The sequence below is a fragment of the Populus euphratica genome, unplaced genomic scaffold (assembly GCF_000495115.2).
Source record: "Populus euphratica unplaced genomic scaffold, PopEup_1.0 scaffold13.1, whole genome shotgun sequence".
NCBI classification, from domain to species: domain Eukaryota; kingdom Viridiplantae; phylum Streptophyta; class Magnoliopsida; order Malpighiales; family Salicaceae; genus Populus; species Populus euphratica.
In genome coordinates, this window is record NW_011499872.1 from 1,110,222 (window position 1) to 1,130,234 (window position 20,013).

At 32.1% G+C, this 20,013-nt stretch overlaps 1 protein-coding gene across 2 annotated transcripts; it reads right to left on the bottom strand.

The window, feature by feature from the left end:
* Positions 1-388: 388 nt before the first annotated feature.
* Positions 389-5,603, bottom strand: ARP5 (actin-related protein 5). 2 transcript variants are annotated; one of them, XM_011028922.1, is made up of 13 exons: positions 5,445-5,603; positions 5,269-5,412; positions 5,082-5,152; positions 4,864-4,988; positions 4,606-4,650; positions 3,789-3,891; positions 3,549-3,658; positions 2,931-3,040; positions 2,752-2,842; positions 2,235-2,666; positions 1,870-1,997; positions 1,254-1,593; positions 389-1,129 (listed from the first exon to the last, which is right to left on the bottom strand). In XM_011028922.1, exons 2-13 carry the CDS (start codon positions 5,367-5,369, stop codon positions 623-625), a joined length of 2,163 nt encoding a protein of 720 aa, XP_011027224.1. In that variant the 5' UTR covers positions 5,370-5,412; positions 5,445-5,603; the 3' UTR covers positions 389-622. The 2 variants fall into 2 exon arrangements, with proteins under 2 accessions (XP_011027224.1, XP_011027225.1); XM_011028923.1 differs by lacking the exons at positions 5,082-5,152; positions 5,269-5,412; positions 5,445-5,603 and having other exon boundaries at positions 3,789-3,896; positions 4,864-4,880.
* Between the last annotated feature and the right edge of the window lie 14,410 nt (positions 5,604-20,013).

A 20,013-nucleotide genomic window follows, 5' to 3' on the forward strand; every position in this document is an offset into this window, starting at 1 on the left:
AATTTAATGTATTGTGAGATAAATCTTTGGCGTAAAATTAAAATTAAAATTATATTAATTTTGTGATATCTTTGCAACAGTATAAAATCTTATTCTTGTAAATAATGTCATCAATTTTTTCAAGGGAAGAATGAAAATCAAGAGAGGAGACTGGGTGCGTTTGAAGATCAAAATATAAACTGCAGTGCCCCAAAGCCCCCAAACCACTGATCCTCTCTGGAATTTTTAAGCGAACCGATCTAGGATGGAATGCTTGACCGTGCCATGCTGCTATCACTGATAAAAGAATCCAGTCCGCGTCTACGGTAAGCGTAATAGAAAACCAAAAACTGCTTGTCCCTGAAAGGCTGAGCTAGAAGACAATCTGGGCAAAAAATGCCACTGGAGATAATATGATGGTTTGAGTTGACAACTGAACTGAGTTGGGACTTGAAACAGAACTGAGTTCATGGCAGAGCAAATATAGAACTAGCTAAAAAAAAAATTCAATAGCGTTGTCAGTGTTTAGCAGTGGCAGAAACAAAATATGGCATGAACTGCCAAGGTCCAATAATTTGTTCAATTGAGATCTATTTGTAGCCATCTCATATGAAGATTCAAGTACACGAGTGTGACAATATGATTATAAGTTGTATTGAAATTGGTATCCGCGAAGCCAATCTTCACCCTTCTCAAAGTAATCCATTCTACTAAATGTCTGTTGTGGGAATTGAACTGCAGCAGCATAAAGAGAAGCCCCACGCCAAGCGTCAAGAACAGGATCAAGTGCTCTGACCACCTTTATAGGTGACCCACATGGCCTAATCATTCGGATTCCAGCTTCTAAGCGCTCACTCAGACCAGGGTAAAGGCAGCTTCCACCAGTCATCAGAATTGAATTGGTCAGTCTTTCCTCCAAGACTTGGTCCTTGGATGATAGCCTCCTCATTGAGACCCCAGCCGTCTCATCTAGGCCTGTCTGGTCGATTCCAACTAAGTTGGGGTGAAACAAAATTTCAGGGCATCGGAACCTTTCAACCCCGAGCAGAATTTGGAAATCTTCCTTGGTAAGAGGACGAGACCGTGGCATGTCAGCAGCTGATTGTGAGGGCCCTGATTCTGGCTTGGGAACAAATGTTGGGTCTATTTCCTGCCATGTCAATAATCAATAAGTTATGTGATTCCCCATACAAGAGTTGAATCATCAAGAACAGGACGTGAGAAGTAAGAACAATGAAGCAGCTGGTCAATATACCAGACTAAATAAAACTTACCTGAAGCCTGGAAGATACACGGGCAAGCTCTGTTTCATCCTCATCTGGCCCCTCATCATCATCATCGTTATCTTTGCTCATCAGTTTGTAAAGTTGCCAATCTTCATCTTTGGCACCGAAATTATCCTCACCCTTCCCTCGGTCAAAAGCTGCTGTTGTTAAGAGGCGCATCCTTTCTCTTTGGGCAGCATTCAATCTCTCACCACGACCAACACCACCAGACATACCATTTCCATTTGAGTGGTTCCCATTTGTCTTGAGTCGTTTTCGCTGCTCAACTTTCTCACAAAGTTCTTTGTATTTAGTACGCATTTCTCCTAGATAAAGCTCTGGGTTCTCTCTACAAAGAAAGAACAAAATAATCAATACCAAGAGAAGGTACATAGGCAGGTAACAAATCAGCTAGTTTCACTAAAATCAACAAAATGTGAAAGAAAAAATGGTTTTATGGAATTCAGAGTGCTAGTCATGCAGTTAAGTGAGCAAATTGTACATAAAAACTATGCATTAAGTTTGAATCCAGATCCAGTTCTCCCATTTCCCAAACCTAAATACTTTCTCCTTAAAAGCTAAGCTGATCTAAATAAAAGAAGCATTCAAGAGCCTAGGTACATACAAGCGTTTTTGTTCATCTAGCTGATTTTTCCTTTCTCGTTCCAGGTCCTCTTCCACACGTTTCTGCTTAGCTCGTTGGCGTCCATCAGATGTGGTTTTAAGGAACATCTGTCTTCTCTTTTCTCTTAGCTGTAAAGAAAGGCAATCAAAGAGTGAATGTATGGAGAAAAGCTAACAATCACTAAACCATCAAGACAAACGTGATCACTTATATCAAGCAGATTGAAAGCATGAGGTTGCTTTTGCAAGACTATGAGACACAACAATGATATGAGAAGTCATTTTTTACCACTATTCTACAAACAACAGAGATAGAAACTTCACAACGGAAAAGCATATGATCAACCAATTGGTATAGAGGCATACCTGATCTTGGGTCAGCATGTTATCAGGAATATTGACAAGAGGATACTTTTCATCAGTCTTTTCTTCAACTTCAGCCTGTTCACCCTTTGGCTCACCCTTTACTTTTCGTAATGACTGCGTTGCTTTAGCAAGAGCAGTTTCTATTTCTTGCCTGGAAACATAGCCAGTATCTTTCAGGAAATATGGAATTTCACTCTCTTCCACTTGTTCCAGCTGCTGCAAAAGGAATTCCAAGCCACGTAACTGGTTCTCTAGCTCATTTATCCTCGTTGACCTTTTTGCCTCAGCCATTTCTCGCAACCGTTGACCTTGTCTTTCCTTTATAGCTGCCTTTCTGGCAATCTCTTCTTCTGATGGAGGCTCCTCAACTGGTGGTGGAACCCAAGGGAGCTGCCAACACCTTGTTTTTTCTTCAGCTTCCTTGGTCCCTTTCTGTCACATAACTACAAAAGTTAACTGCTATCCATCTCAAAAAAGAAAACAGGAAGAAACAAGAGATGATGTATCATGAGTTTGCCTGAAATAATCGAGCTTCTGAAGCATAGTCTGTTGCAACATAACAATGCTCCATCTTCAGGTCTTCAACCTTCTCCCATGTAAACCGAGCCCTATAGCATGCACAAAGAAAACATAACATAAAAGGATTATAAACTGCACTGATTAGATTGAAGCAGAGTCCAGATGGACATTACTCACATGTGATGAGGGTATTTAAGTGAAAGGAGCTGCTTCAAGTAATCGGTGACATGGTATCCACCAATATTAGTTCGGGAGCACCCTTTATAAACTGGCTCTCCATCAATAAACTGTGAATAGAGACGCCTCATGTTATGTCATTAATTTAAAGCAATTAGAAATAGGGGGTAGATTGAATCATGGAGACCAGAACACTGGAAATACTTGGGATTCAAACGGACATTGATACAATGAATGGAAAGGTGTCTGACAAAGCATCTTTAGTGATACTGTTTCTGGTAAAGAAATACTCAAACAGCTGCAGTTAGAAATAAATATACATCTTTCAACAGAAACATGTGCAGCTCATATTAATGCAATGCAAACACTGTAGGTCTCTGCATGCGTGTGTGTGTGTGTGAGAGAGAGAGAGAGAGATTTGTATTTCCAGTACCATTCAGTCTTGATATGAATTGCCAGCCTCCATATAAATGGCACTTAAAAAAGAATCCCAAGCTAAAACTTATTGACTAAACAATTGATAACTGCAGTGCACCAGCAACCTTGCAAAGCTGTTTTATGTACTTGAATTGCAAATACAAATAAACTATGATCAAATATATTCCAACTAAGCAATACCGGAATAACATGTGTTGTTGTAAATCCTGGACAAATAGCAAGCCCATCTTTGTCACAAATCCCATGCTGTTGATTATACTTATAGCTGAACGCAGCATCAACACCAAATGCTGTGATGAAAGAACAAAAATAATCCAGGTTAATTAGAATAGTCATGCACATGGAATGAGAGTTAAGAACATTTCCTTTAAGGAGCTGGAAAGTTTTCTAATGACGGACAGTCAGAAGTCTATATCCTACCTACAGATGGAACTCCATAAGTTTCAAAAAGCAGCTCCGCCATTTTACTGCGAGATTGAACAGGGTTGAGTATGCATTCTGTGATCAGGACAGGATGATCAATCTGTTCTGAGCTCAAATGAACAAAAAATTAAGAAACAGTCTTGAGAATGCATTGATTAATCTGACAGAAAAGGCATATATAAATTGCTCAGAACTCTACAGCATCAATTGCCATGCATGCACTGTGGTAACACCAAGTACATCTGAATAAGTCATTTCAAATGTTTCTGCCGTGAAGTTTATATTATACATCTCAGATATCATCTCAAACTCTCACAATTGACTCAGGATGGTGTGGCGCACTCAACTCAATTGAAGTCAACTTAAAAAAGTGACCAATGGGTGTTTAGACTAGTGCCACAGTCTCCTCTGCATAGTAAGAGGGAGAGGGATTCTAATCAAGTCCAGCCCTAGCTCCTTAAAACCAGAAAAGAAGATAAAAAAAAGTGATTCACAGTATCTAATAAACTATCCATATCAATGGCAAACATATTCCCTCACCCAAACCATGATCGCGCATGCAAGCCACACATTTCATTGTGGATAATTAAGATTAGAAAGAGAAAAAAAAAAAACAAAGTGCTGACAACCAATAAGAATCAAAGAAATCACAGATGACTACATTTGACTAGCTGCTGCCAACCTGAATTTAGGCAGCTATAGCAGAATGGAATACTTCTCAAAACAGACCGAGTAATGCACAAACTACATGCAATTTATTGTAGAAGCCTAAAAAAAAATTAATCCCTCAAATCAAACAACTTCCTGATTATACCTCTGATCCATTTGCTCCCAGCCGATCGAAACCAAAGTCAAGAATCTACAGAACAAAACATTTGATTATTAGTAAAGCCCAACCCTGACATATTTACACGAATAAATTAGCAAACCATGCGTCTTTACCCTGTAAGATTTTTAATAAACTCTCTAGTGCTTGCCATAAAGGTTAAAAAAAAATGAGATATTATTTAACAATTTGTTTAGTGTAAATAAAATTCGACAACCCAAATAGTGCTACTGAGTAGCTGCTTACATATTCCATAATCTCGAACTGATAAACAACATTGCTATCGAAAGCGGAACGAGGCCCCGACCGACTACAATCGAAGTACTTCAACAATGTAGTATCATGATCCCCAACAATACTAACGGTTTCACCTACACCACCACCATCACCAGCAACAGCAAAAACAAAAACAAATTACAAATATATATATTTCTAGAAAAAAAGGAAGTTTATTCGTAATTTACCAGTGGTTTTGTGGCGTGGTCTTTGAACAATGTTACGGAAAATAACTCGAGGATCGTTCTCCCCCGCCCATCTGTTTCAACCACAAAATCACAAAATCAGAGCAGAAATCTAAAAAAAAATACTAATATTAATTTATCCGGTGTGCTAAGAGCTAGGGTTTTTGTTTTTTTTTCTTTTTGTAATTACCCAATACGAAAATTGGAGGCACCATTGTCGATTACTATAGGAGTAGTTGAAGAGTAGAGATTGTAATCTGTTTGTCTTTTTATCTGGGAAACGAAAGGCATTTTTTTATTCTCGCACTGCAAGTGGTTTTTTTTTTTTGGGGGGGGGGGGGGGGGGGGCAACAATGCTTTTTTTTTTTATTAAGCTTCTTCTATGCTTTCCGTTTCTGTGTTAAGTCCATGATAAGTAGCAAAAAGAAGCAGCAGGCAGGCATGAACCGGTTTGGTTGGGAAGGCAAACCACACGGTTTTGACCAGAACCGGTTTCCTCTCTAAAAGACGAGGACTGATGTGGTTTTTCAGGAGTTACATCTCGCTAGAGATGAGCTATGGCTATTTGGTAGGGAGAAAAAATTACCTGAACCGGTTAAAAAATCATACATCTATCCAGAAAACACTGATCTCAAGATAAAATCTTCGTATAGAAAAATTCAAACATCTAACTCCCACTTAATAGATAATACCATTAACCTTGGTATACGTATTTTAGGGTTTTATATAATTTCAATAGTTATAATAACAAGAGGATTAATATGTTTACCGTATAAATATTTTGTAATATCCACAATAATTTTAGCCCAATTTAATATATCCCATCCATTTGGATCTGATTTTTTACTGAATTGATTGGATTTATATTTTACATGATATTAGAAAAAATACAATTAAATTCAATTATATATAAGAACATCACCTAATATATCTATGAACCATCCTGGTAATCGATGCATTGATATCCTTGCTCGTGTTGGCTCTGTACATTGTGGTTTTAGGTTTGTTTATTTTTATGTTTTAAAAGTAATTTTAAAAAAAATAAAAAAAATTATTTTTTTATAAATTTCAAATTAATATGTTTTTAGTGTTTTCAAATCATTTTGATATGTTAATATTAAAAATAATTTTTAAAAAATAAAAAAATATCATTAATATGTATTTTAATATAAAAAACTATTTAAAAAATAACCACACCCACACTTTTAACGTAACCCTTCAATCACATTTGGAGTGCTTTTATGCCTAGTTTAAAAAATGCCGCCGAAGCTAACTGTCCCCCTCCTCCCTCTTTTTATTTTATATTTATAAGAAATGAGATAATTGTATGTTTCTTTAGGTCTCTACTAGATTATATACTTTTTATATATCGAGTATCGAGTCAGATTTTTTAAAATATAAAAAATACATATAAATAATGCTAGCATTGGTAAAAAAACAGGTGAGGGGTTGATTAAAAAAATAAAAATTATATTTTTTATATTAAAATAACAACATGGAGGATTGATTTGAGTCAACCTGGGGTAACATATCAAATTCACAACTTAGATTATGAGAATATGATAACCTCATAAAAAGCAAATAAAAAATAATTACAAAGTCTAATTCTTAATCAACCTGATATTAAATAATAAAATTAAAAATATATATATTAAAAGAAGAATTCAAAAAAGCGACATGAGTTAATCTATAAAACTTGTTACTTGGATTATAATATAGAGATAACCTCATGTTAAACAAATTAAAACAAATTACGAAGTTTAGTTATCGATTAATCCAACATTGAAAGATAAAATTTTTAAAAATTTTTTTAAAAAAATATATAAAAAAAACTCGAGTTAACCTGTTAAACCCGTTACATGGATTGTGAGATTGAAATAATCTCATATAAATAAAATAAAATAACTAATTTGATTTAACTCAAGTTAACCAACCAAATTCTTGATTCTAGTTATGAAATTAAGATAAGCCCACAGAGAACAAATAAAAAACAATTAATAAAACTTAATTCTTGATGCCAATTTTGAACAACAATAAAATTTGTAAAAATTAAAATTAAAACAATAATACAAAAAATAGCCAAGTTAATATGAGTTAACTTGTTACGTATCACCCCCAACTTATAAGGTCAGGATAATGCATTAAAAGAAATTAAAAGAAATTATGAAATTTATTTATTAAACAAATACAGTATTAAATGGCGATGATAGAGGAAAAGTCAATTAAAAAAATGAGTTGATTGAATTAACCCATCATATTCGCGACTTGAATTATAAGATCAATATAAACCCTTACAAAAAAAATAACTTGATTTAACCGAGATCAATCGAGTTTGAAATGCTAAAATCACGACTCCAGGATATTCTAGTATAAAACATGCCAAATTAATTTAAAGCTTTATTCACAAATGACTCAAAAATTGAATAATAAAATTAAAAATTAAAAAATTAAAAAATATAAAAAAACAACATGAATCAACTCAGGTTAATCAGTTAATCATTATTTTCGAGTCATGAGGCACGAGTAATCTAGTAAAAAGCAAATAAAATAAATTATAAAACTTAATTTTCAATTAACTTAATATCAAATGATAAAATTAAAAAAAAAAACACATGTCAACCTTATTAACTTGTTAAACTTGCAATTCATATAATAAGAGTGAGATAATTCAATAAAAAAATAAATTTAATATTAAATTTAAAAATATTGATTAAAAAAAAACCAAAACATAAATAGGCGAGGCACAAATAAATAAATAAAAAAACCTACTTTTTTAATTTACTGGTAATTAATATCCAGGCCGTCGAGGTTTGGAACTAGCTGCATCATGTCACTCGAATTCAACTTGTCTCCGAAAACTCACTTGTTTGACTAGAAAGAAGCTCCAATGCCGATGATCCACAAGAATTATTTACACAATGGTAGATTGTTTGTCCCCGTGTCTGTGTTTAAACAGTGTTTTTACAATTTTCTAATTTTTTTAGTTTCTTTTTTTTGTTATTTTAATATATTGATATTGAAAATTAAAAAATATAAATTTTGATATGTTCTTAAATAAAAAAATATTTTAAAAAATAAATATCTAAATTTTATAACTTGTGTCTGAAAGCGTGGTTGCAGTTTTTTTAAATTATTTTTTACTCGAAAATATATCAAAATAATATTTTTTTTAATATCAGTATATCAAAATAATATAAAAATATAAAAAAATATCAAGTTAAAACAACTAAAAAATAAAAAAATCTTTAATTTTTTTAAATATTTTTAAAACTCAAAAACAAAAAATAAGTATTGTTATATAAATAGCATTACATACCATGCAATATTGGATTTTAACAAAATTGTATTATAAAACACAAATGGTCTTTCATGCACAGTTGTTCTAAATGAATTATCCTTCAGCAAATATGTCATGGGGTAATGGGAAAACTAGAAAAAAAAAATGCAGGGAGCAAATCTCTATAAAAAAGGGGTCAGATTCAAAATTCTTACACTATCAAGGACTAATATGAACTTTTTGAAAATAAATCTGCATGGGAAATCGATTATATGTAGGCCCCCCTTTTAAAGTACAGGCCCTGATCCTTCATTTTTTTTTTTTTATAACGATCACGTGACGTATTCTTATTTTTAACAACCACGTGTTCTTAAACAAGTTTTCGTGAACTGAGATAAAAAAATTTCTTGTCTGTGCGTGCATTTTAGAATTTTAGTAGAATTTTTTTTTTTTTGTATGACGCGTCGGTATATCCAGAAGGAGATAGTAACAAGGAGATAGTAGCTTCTCTGAAACCCTGGCTGGAGCCACCGGCATTCAAACTGTAATAAATCCCATCATGAAATGGGCCAAGTACAAGATGCTTAATTACTATTCTAGCCCAAGTACAAGCTCGCGCGCGTGCATGGAATCTGGTATAAAAAATAGAAGTTATCTGGTAACCATATAATTATTTATTTATAACTAGACAAAAAGCTAAAAGCTACCTTATACCACCATAAAAAACTCACCTCATGGGCCCAGGTACCTGCTTGGCCTACCAAGCCCATAACCTCTGCCCCTGCTGCATACAAGAAGACTAAACGTGCGGTCCAGATTTAAATCCATCCAATCCTTGAACCTTCTCGCGCCGCGCCCAACAAAGTTGAACATTCTACAAACAAGGAGCGCATCATCATTTTAAATAAACAAATCATATTTCCACGAAGCTTCCATGCAAGCAATACAATATTTTAATTTGTTTCCATATACGTCAAATTCAAATTAATATAAATTGTTGAGTCGATCTTGTAATTAAAAAAGTAATTACCTTCCTTCCTGTGGATTTTCGAATCATTGTAACGTATTTAGGTCCAAGAAAAAAAATATATGGACATGGTATGTAAGCGAAAAAAGTCGTGTCTTTTTGGACTTGGGTTCGTGAAAGCTCTCTGGTAAGTCATCAAAGTATATTAAAATAATATTTTTAAACTATAAAAATAAAAAGGTTAAAACAGCACACCTTCCTTAGCAAGCTGGCGCGCTGTTTTAGCCTCTTAAAAAAGGACAGGCAGCATGCTTACCCAAAACTGCAGTAGCCGAACCAGTAGACTCTGGATTCAGACCACAAACAGCTCAATAAAACTAAGTTTCACTTCGATTACGAATTCAATCTTGTTTGAACTCATTATGGAAGTTGATGAAGGATGCCGGACACCAAGACGCAGCGAATATCAGATACCAGCGGCTCTGGTGTGCCCGCCACCACCCAAGAAGAAACCCTGTTATGCGAAGCAAAGAAGGAACCCTCCAAAGGAAGGATATTTTCAGCCTCCTGATCTTGAAGCAATCTTACTGAATATTGCACCAAGAAGGGAAGCTTGTGCTTGACCAGCTAGCTAGCTGTGTGCAACACCTGTGAAGTGAGGTGGCTTTTATTTTTTAATTACGTACGTTACTTGTTTTGTACACTTGTAGTATGTTGAGATCCGTGGATTACATCATCTTTCTCTGATTGAAGATAAACTACCAATCCCTAGAAGGAAAACTACTTGTTTGTTAGCAGGATTGTAGCTAGCTAGGCTAGTAATTAGAAACATGTTCTATTCTTGCTCTCTCTTTCCTAGGTTCTTAAACTTTCATATGATGGATGTCTATCGCTCTTGCTGTATATAATGGTTCCTCTTCATTCACGCTATGTTGTATCTTTGCTGGATGTGTTACTGTATTTCTTTTCTTTTCTTTTCTTTTTTTGTGGGATTGAAATCAATGAATGTTTCGATTGATTAATTATCCATGTCTGAGCTGGTTTTAAGGTTATAAAAAGGTGGGAATTCCACTAGCATTGAATTTGATTAGTTCCATATCTCAAGTCTTGTGTGTTTACTTGTCCACTGGGATTTGGGACGTAATTGGGAACTACTCCGTAAGGGATCAGCAAAAGATATAGCAGTAGCATTTTTTCTGCACAGGCCAGATTTTTTGATTAATTTTCGAATGCGGTGTCATTAAATCCAGATAATCACGTTGTTGATACAGGAAAGGAAGTTTTGCTCCTTTGACAGAGGTAGGGAGGGAAGTAAGTAGAATTTAATAGGGGGGCTAAGTAATATTTGGAGGGAGGCGTGGCCCTCCTACGCAGCAACATAATTCATCGTGTCATTTGGCAAGGTTGGGGTTCAAAGTTCAAACCAGCAGACCAGTTAAGCTTAACCCTTCCGAGTCACTAGCCTGTATATTGCGTGAAGCAATTTGCGGAGCAGCAGCTAGGCAGGACCTCGGGTAGCACCAAGTCAAAAATCCAATTCTATTAAGTAGTAAATATCATATCAAGCATCTTTGTGCCTATTTCTGCTGAGAAGAAATTCAGCTCTTCTGAAGAGTGGATGACTCCGGGCACTGGGCAAAGGATTAAACATTGATAGACAAGGCAACAACTGTACAACTCATTAAAATGGAGTCCCTTGTGAATGACCTAACCACCTGGCAATGATTGATTGGTTCAAGTGTAAATCATATATTTTTTCCGTTGAATACGTGTAATAAGGTCATGCTTCAACTGCCTATTTTTTCTACCCTGTGGAGTAAAGTATTCTTACATGGTAGCTCTCATTAGCAAAGCCACTGTGTTGTAAGTCGCTCAAGGATTGATGCTCCTCAATCCTTAATGTCTATTTGTCTAGGTGAAAGTGGAAGCTCACCTCCATCAAGGATAGGCCCTTGTATGGCTTCGAGGCCGAGCTAAACTGCTATCCCCATGCCCCAACTCATTACCTATCTCAGGCAGGTATTATTGGGCCTGGACTACAGTAGTTCTCTTGTGCTTGGATCAATGGGCTGGCCACTATAATAACATTCGACATTTACAAAACAAGGCCTTATTCTGCTTACATTTTTTTCAGAATCAAAAGTTTGCTGAAGGATTGGCTGTCGACCTATCTCCACCATCGCAATTAATTACCGCTAGCGCAATGGCCACATCCTGCTTCACCACCACCGTTATACTGCCAATATTCTATCAGAATACTATCGTGAATGCTCCCTTCACTGCCAATATTCTATCAGAAAGTAATGAAAGTAGCAAAACCAACATCTCAATAACTACATCAACGTAAATAGAAACTCTTAAACAAGAATCCGAGGAGAACCTAGCTAGTTTTTCCACCGAGCTCATCATTTCCACGGGACTTGTTTGTTTGAGGTTCATCGACTAGCAAGGAATGCCAAACCCATCTTTAAGCTCCACATATCAACGCATTTCTTGAACATATCTGTCTGACACTGCTGATAATCAAGTACGGAAGCAGTTGTAACAATTTCTGTAACTGGTTTCAATTACATTAATGTTAATTAGCCGTGAACTTACAGCAATGTTTCCCAGTATCCAGAAATGATGCTATTTTTTTTGCTCAAAGCTGGAGCCCTTGATCCATGGAAGGAATAATAAGAGAAGTTTAAAAATTTCAAAGGTTGTGACATTTGTCTGTCGCTGGGTTCAATTATTGTCCCTTGCATGAGGCTAGCCTCATTGATTAAAGGGTACTCGTTGCAATGGTGTCCGGTGTACGAGTGTGTAGCGGATTCTTTGGTTCGGAGCTCGTATTTCTTGTACGACGGCATCGGATACCATGCATCTTCAGGTGGTATCCTGGGTCTAGTTCCTTCTTATAGGGACCGCAAATTGTGATTTGTACTGCCATTTATAAATAAATTGATAGGTTGTACCATGATAGGACTCTAGAACATCATCTCCTGTTTCAGTTCAAGAAAAAAAAAATCAATTTCGACGAGGAAAAAGCATTATCGTACTCATTACTTTTTTTCTTCCGTTTATAAAAAAAATTATAGTCGATCCTGTCGTTTTGACCTCAAGCACTCATTGTGAATGCTCGGATGTTTTTTCTCTTCTTTTCAATATGATATAGATTTGTCTGTGGAATTAGAATTGGTACAGACAATTGAGTAGATTTTTTTTTTAAAAAAAATGTCTGATACTTGCTGTGTATTTATAGAATTTCAAATTGAGACCATTTTGGTGTTCCTATAAAAAATATAAACTCGATAGTCGATACTTCTTCTCCACCTTGTTTGATTTTTCTTGGAAGGTCTATTATTAGGACTCTATCGAGATCATTGGCCCACCTAGAAAAGGTGGAGCCGCACTCGAGACTCTCATTCAGACAGCTCTAGGGTTATAGGCCCATACTTAACTTCTCTAGTGGTCCACAGCCACGGGCAACACTGTCATTTTCGCAACCCAACCCAATGACTTTCGAGTCCAAAGTTGCCATTAGATAAAAGACCATCTACCCTTCCATTCGAATGATAAATATAATTAATATCAACATTAATATTAAAAAATAAAATAAAATTTGAGGGATTCTTATTTACTCCTTATAAAATTATATTTATTATAATAGTTTTTTTTGTTTGATTTTTTCCAATCATGTTTTTTGTTTTAAAAAAAACATCATTTAATATTAGACTTATTACCCTTATCTATTTACTTTTAAAAATTTCTCAATTGGATTTTTTAAAATTTCACTTTCTTTTATAGGTCACATCTGACCAAGTTAAATAAAATACCAATAATAATTATTTAAATTAAAATAAAATAAGAATAAAAAGTGAATTCTAAAAAAAATAAAAATACTAACTTGATTTGATATATCTCCCCTATTTTCATATTTAAAATTTTTTAGTTATTTATTCTTAAATGCAATTTTATATTGATTATAATTGACTATTGACCAAGGTCTATATAAAAATAAAAGTAGTTATTATTATAATTTTAAAACTTGACTCGAGATCAACCCAAGATAAGACCAATATTTCAAATAAAAAAGTTCGGATAAAAGTTTTTACTATTATAATTTTAAAACCTGATGTGGAAATCAACCGGGGTAGGACCTAGATCATGAGTCAACATACAGATAAAATTAACTATCATCATAGTTTTAAAACTCATCTCAATAATTGACCCAGAGCAAGAATCTGGTCATGAGTCAGAATGGTCAACCTGGTTGATCCAATTTATTTAAAAAAAATAATAAAATTAATTTTATTTTAACTTTTTTTTTAAAAAAATCAATGAGTTTTTGACATGTGTTTTATCCCAAGTTGATTTGAGTTTTTGATCGAGTCAAATTAAGTAAATTATTCACTTATTTTTTTTTTAAATTTTGACCAATTCAGACCTCAGATCAACCCGTTAAGTTAGTCTTGATTCTATAACTAAGGTTAACATAATATTATTAATTTCAACACTCATTATAAACTAACGTAAAAAAAATCTAATTATTTTTTAAAATATTTAAGTTTAAGAGCAAGAGTATAATCAAATTTTTGATATTTTATTCTATCATGTCCACCATAGCAAATATGATATAGAAACAATCTTATCATGTACGTTACTATCAAATATAATTTTATTTTTGTCTTGTTTCCAATATTTTAATCTCATAACCAAAAGCCATGTAAAAATTAGTGCACTCAAATAGGAATACAGGTTCTGGGGACAATTAAAGAAAAAAACCCTTAAAGTCTGCGCATTAAAAATATAATAACTTTTAAATTATATATACAAAATTATTTCAAAATAAAGATAATTAAAATTATTTCTTATAATTCATAAACAAATTAATTATTTCTATAATTTACAAATAATTAGATTATTATTTCTATGTCTTTGTACATGAGATAAGATGGGATAATGATATTGTGTTAGTATAACATGTTATTTTGTTCTGGTCCATATATACCAAAACTTAAACAAAAAAAGTTGTTTGATATTTTAATGTAAGATATTTTTTATTAAAAATATATTAAAATATTTTTTAAAAATATTTTTATATTAGCATATTAAAATAATTATAAATTACTAAAAATAGCATTGATTTAATATTTTTTGAAGACAAGTACATTTTTTAATTGCAATATCTAAACAGAGTTGAAAACATAATATCAAACCAGCAATAATCTAGAATATATTTAAGCAATGGGCATGATAACTATTTGTCTTGTCTAGTTAGTGTAGTTCAATACTCTTGTCCTTCTAACTTTGCTCAATGTATGAAACACACAGTAAATAAATTACATTACATAAGTTCTTTCGCGGTGAGTATTAGAATTGGGATATTGATGCGAATGAACTTGATGCATGTGATAATATTAACGAGCGCATTGCGTTTAAGTGGGGGAACTATTCTTTAAAAGTGAGTTTCGAACTGTGTTAATTTTGGCTACATTTAAGTGTTTTCTAAAATGTGTTTAAAATATTAAATTGAATTTTTTTAATGTTTTATGATAGTTTTAATGTTCTAAATTTAAAAATAAAAAAATCTAAAAAATATTATTTTAATAAATTACTAAGAAAAAACACTTAAAAAAACATGCATCACACCAGCAAAAACACACTAAACACAGGTACATCGTACATCAACCAATCTAGTCACATCCAAGGAAGAAAACTATTTGCTTTGATGCTAACCAGTTGAGGTTTGGTGGACGGCTTCATTTTCTTTCGTTAGCAACCAAAAGATATACATGGATCATCCGATGAACCTGTTACTCCACAAGACATTTCCTTTGACGTGGATGATTTAACCCCATCATGTCACAACACGATAGAAAATGGTCACTTCCACTACTGAGAGGCGAGAGCAGAGTAAATTTAAATTAAATTAGAAGCACAATCGATCACCATCATAGAACAGCTTGGATGCATGGCTTACCGCATCATCTTTGGCAGCTAGAAGCAGAGCTTACTCTCTCTAGCTCTCAAACCAGCCCCATCAAATCCAATGCCAGAATTGAAAGCTGAAACCGTTTCTTACTACATACAGCCATATAATTAATGCACGAGCTCTGCAAGCAAAGACGACCTAAATGGGCAAGTTGATAGACGAGGCCTTTTACCTGGATGAGCAAAAACCCCACAGCTCCTAGTTGGTGTCTAAATCTCACAGATACTCGTGTAAGTAAATCCAATCTTTCTCATCTGTCGATGAAGGATGTGATTTCGTTGGCAAGAGTTTCACTACTACCCAAAAATTCTGGATCTGTGGTGACAACCTGTTACTTATACTGATACTCGATTATCGTATTTTTTGCTTTTACAAACAGTAATATAATTAATGCCAGAATATGAACCGCACGTTAGCGAAACTATTTTTTTTCAAGGTTTTTTTTTTTTTTTTTTTATAAAAAAACTAAATCAGTAAAATAAAATAAAATAATGCAGTTCAAAACTTAATTAAAAAAATTGTTATAAAGATGATATTTATTTTTTTAAAATAAATAAATAAATAATAGTCTCGATATAAAGATAAAATAAATAATATTTATTAAATATTTATCAAATTCTATTTGGCATGATTAAAAAAATCATCAAATTTAACTAGTATTGAATAGAAAATATATATTATAAAAGTAGGCTATGTAATGACAAGTAACCCCCTGACAAGAAAAACTTAATAATAATAAAATATATTTTAATTGAAACAAAGATTTACAAATATGGCCATTTCATAAAAAAAAATAAAAAATATTGAAGGACTTCGCATCAAGGACCCAATGACTATAACAAATTTAAAGAAAAAAAAAATTGTATTCATGATCTTGAAATAAAGAAATCAATTAAGAGATAAAAATTTATATTCTTGATTAAATCTATGCAAGTTCGAATCCGTTATAAATAAATAAATATTATTTTATCTGTAATAAATATAACATTTATTTATTTTTAAAATTTTAAATTTTATATAACTTAAAAAAATTAATAAAATTATAGTTGGAGCATTCCAATCAAATGATTCTACGACTCGTTATATTTTTAATTTAGTTTTGAACAGTATTATTTTGCTTTTTTTTTTTCTAACGTGATACTTCAAAAAAAAACTCTGTTTTTTCAACACATATTAAGTGAATGTATTAAGTGAATGTGCGATGAATAATTGTATAAAATCTGCACAGTTAATTTAAACGGTGACCCGATGGGCAGACCGGTGGTCATGGTAAAAAAATGTGCTCACTTGCAATCATAGCTCAAGAAAAGGTCATGACGCGTGAAATGGTGAATATACTGATTCAGGTATAGATTATATTTACTATGGACGAGAGAAATAAACTAAAACTCAATGGATAAAATATATACACAGACTGTACGCTTGTTACCAGATAGTTTTAGAGATTAATGGAAAAAATATTTAAAACTCACTTTTATAATTTTTTAGAGGCATTTAATTAATACTTGTAGAGAAGCAAAAGTATTCCACCACTAAATATATTTAAAATGTTTATGAATGCAAACTAGAGCATTTCTATATATCACATCGGTTTTTTTTTTTTTACACATGAAAAGATTAAAATACTGTCACTGGACTTTTTATTATCAATAAAAAAAACCTAAATCATATCTAAACGTTGACGATTCGATGTATTACTGATGAATTAATAATTTTTTTTATAATTCAAGATATTGGGATCAATTTATATGTAATATAATTAATTTTCAGACTCATTAAATACCTTATAAATCTAATAAATAGATAACATACTGCAAAAATAACAGGCATACATGCATGAAAAGTTGAACCTGGTGCAGACACAGTAAATCCAATTTTTAAATTCATCATAGGTGCAAAATTTCGCGTTAGCCTCTAATAATTTGTATCTGGAAATCATTTTTGTTGGTGGCCTTAATTATATATACACTGACTTTACGTTACTTGTGAAAATTTGAGCCAGGAAAACTATTTCGACACTGAAAGAGAGGCGAGGAAACCTTAGAGAAAGGGTTGAGAATTGAGATAGGGTATGAATGGAAGGAAAAACGTACCTGAATGAAGTCTACTCGATGCGCAAGCTGCGTCCTGTTTAGAAAATACATGTTTATTTTTTTAAAAAAATATCAATAAAGTAGATTGTGCTCATAACAGCAACACAGCTTAATTCATTTATTTTTAAATACACAAGTTTTTTTAATCTTTAATTGTTTTATTAAAATTAGTGATATAATTACCAGATAAATATAAATTCCATTAATTTTTACCTTTTACAAGTAAAATTATTTTCTCACGTGATAAAAATTCATTTTATATGTTTTCTTATTTTTAAAACTTTTCTAATTATTTTTTTTTTGAAAAGGAGCTATTTTGAGAAAGATAATTCCAGAAAAATGCTAGAATTAAGAGTATTTTCGTTTATTAGCAAACTAAACCAAAAATTTTGGCAAAATTAAAAAATATTTACAAAATAGCACTTAATTTTCATACTTCTCATGGTTCTCAGACAACACATGCAAGGACATTGCGACTGCATGAATTAACCCTAATTTACGCATAAATCCAAAGACTCTGAACAATAACTAAACTAACAATCAAATCCTAAGCAAACCAAAAAAAAAAAAACTAAACCTATCCCTAGATATAGCATCTGTATGGCTTATACATTCTCCTTCTAGTTTTCTGCGAGATTCATGGGCTGCATGATTTAAAGCCTGCATGCAGCTGATATTTGATTAATAAGTTGTACTTCGTCTCTGGAAGTCTGCGTATAGTTACAGCTACCTAAACAAGGATATTTATATAGTGGCTAAAGATTGATCACTGGTGATGATAACTATATTGGTCATTTTATTTCCACGGAAAATGCTGTCAAGTTCTCCAGCTATACAGAGTTGAAAGACATAGATAAAATTAAATCAGTCTTTTTCGTTTTTGTAAAATGAATTAACTAATTAGTTAGTTATTGTGTTTTAAATCTATTTATAACTTAATCCTTTTCATTCATATCATATTTAAAAAAAAAAATATTTTATTTAGAAATATAAAAAAACAGATTATATATAAAAAAATGATGAGAAAAAAATGAATTTTTTTAAAAATAGATAATATATTGTAATTGGACCTATTTCCTTTTTTTTTTAGTTTTTCTTTTTTAAAAATTCATTGTGTTTATCTTGTCCATTATCTAAATAAATGTTTCATTAATAAATTAATTGATTATTATAAAAAAATAGAATAAAAAATATTAGATTAATTATGGTTAATACAAACAAATTAATTAACTTTTGAAACTAGATGATTTATTTAATTGATTATGCAAAGCTAGAGAGACTAATTTGTAGTTTACTTCTCATGTTGATGTATATTTCTTTTCCTTCATGTCGAGATTCAAGATGATTGAAATATTTACTGCTTATTTGTTTTTATATTTTAAAAATATTTTAAAAAAAAATTAAAAAATTAAAAAAAAAATTTATTTTTTTATATTAATATTTATTTGATATTTTCAAATTATTTTAATATAATAATATCAAAAATAATTTTTAAAAATAAAAAAAATAATTTTAATATATTTTCTAACAAAATTAACTTTAAAAAATAATGACTGTTACATTTCCAAGCAATATATTCAACAAATCATTCCATCCATATATTTTTTATATTGTTCTTCCGTATTGGGTGGTTGGTTCTAAACCGAGCATTAATAATATTTATTTGATATTTTTAAAATATTTTAATATATTTTCTAACAAAATTAACTTTAAAAAATAATGGCTTTTACATTTCCAACAATATATACAACAAATCATTCCATCAAAACATTTTTTATATTGTTCTTCCGTAGTGGGTGGTTGGTTCTAAACCGAGCGTTAATTTTCATGGAAGTCTATATACCTGCGAAATTTGACTCTTCGCCATTGTAATGAAGAACAGAAAAGAAAAAATAATTCAGTTCTTTCTCACTAGAATTAATTTCAACAAAAACTATATGTAGGACGAGCTCTTTAGCTTGTTTATGTGACATCAATTGATGTATAGGCTTCCGTGTTGGTATTAGACCTGCAAGGAATTACACATAAAGATATATTATTATACTTCACCTCAAGTAGAGTATGTTTTGGCTTGATTTTTGGATTAATAACCATTGTTTAGCACGACACTTTCCTAATCTTTTCCAATTATCCAGCAACAAAGAAGCCAGCATTGATAAGATGGGAACATAGAAAGGATATGAATAGATTTGGGTATTTTCCTAGATAAGAACACTACGGGCGCGTAATATTGGTCAGCTAGATCAACTTTATGTAGTTCTATCGACTATACACTTTGACAAAGATAAAGAGGATAGACTAATATGGAAGGACAATAAAACAAGAAAATTTTCAATGAAATCTCTTTGTGGATTGTTAAGTTCCAAGCTTTTCATAAATAATGGCTTCTCTTTTGCTGGGATTTGGAAAGGTATTGTCCCTCCTAAGATAGAGATCTTTTGTTGGATGACTATCAGTAACAGAATCAACACCCGGTGTATGTTGGTTCAAAGGGGTATTTTGGGTAGTTTAGAATCTAATTGCCCTATATATCTAGTGGAGGAAGAGTCAGTTGACAATATCCTGCTGCATTGCCATAAGCATTGGCTCATTTGATCCAAAATCATTAAATAGTGGGGTTT

Coding starts and splice junctions, on each gene's coding strand:
- ARP5 (XM_011028922.1), bottom strand. CDS start 5,369: ATGCCTTTCGTTTCCCAGATAAAAAGACAAACAGATTACAATCTCTAC. Junction 4,989..5,081: donor ACCACGCCACAAAACCACTG/GTAAATTACGAA, acceptor GTGGTGGTGTAG/GTGAAACCGTTAGTATTGTT. Junction 3,659..3,788: donor TTATGGAGTTCCATCTGTAG/GTAGGATATAGA, acceptor CTTTCATCACAG/CATTTGGTGTTGATGCTGCG.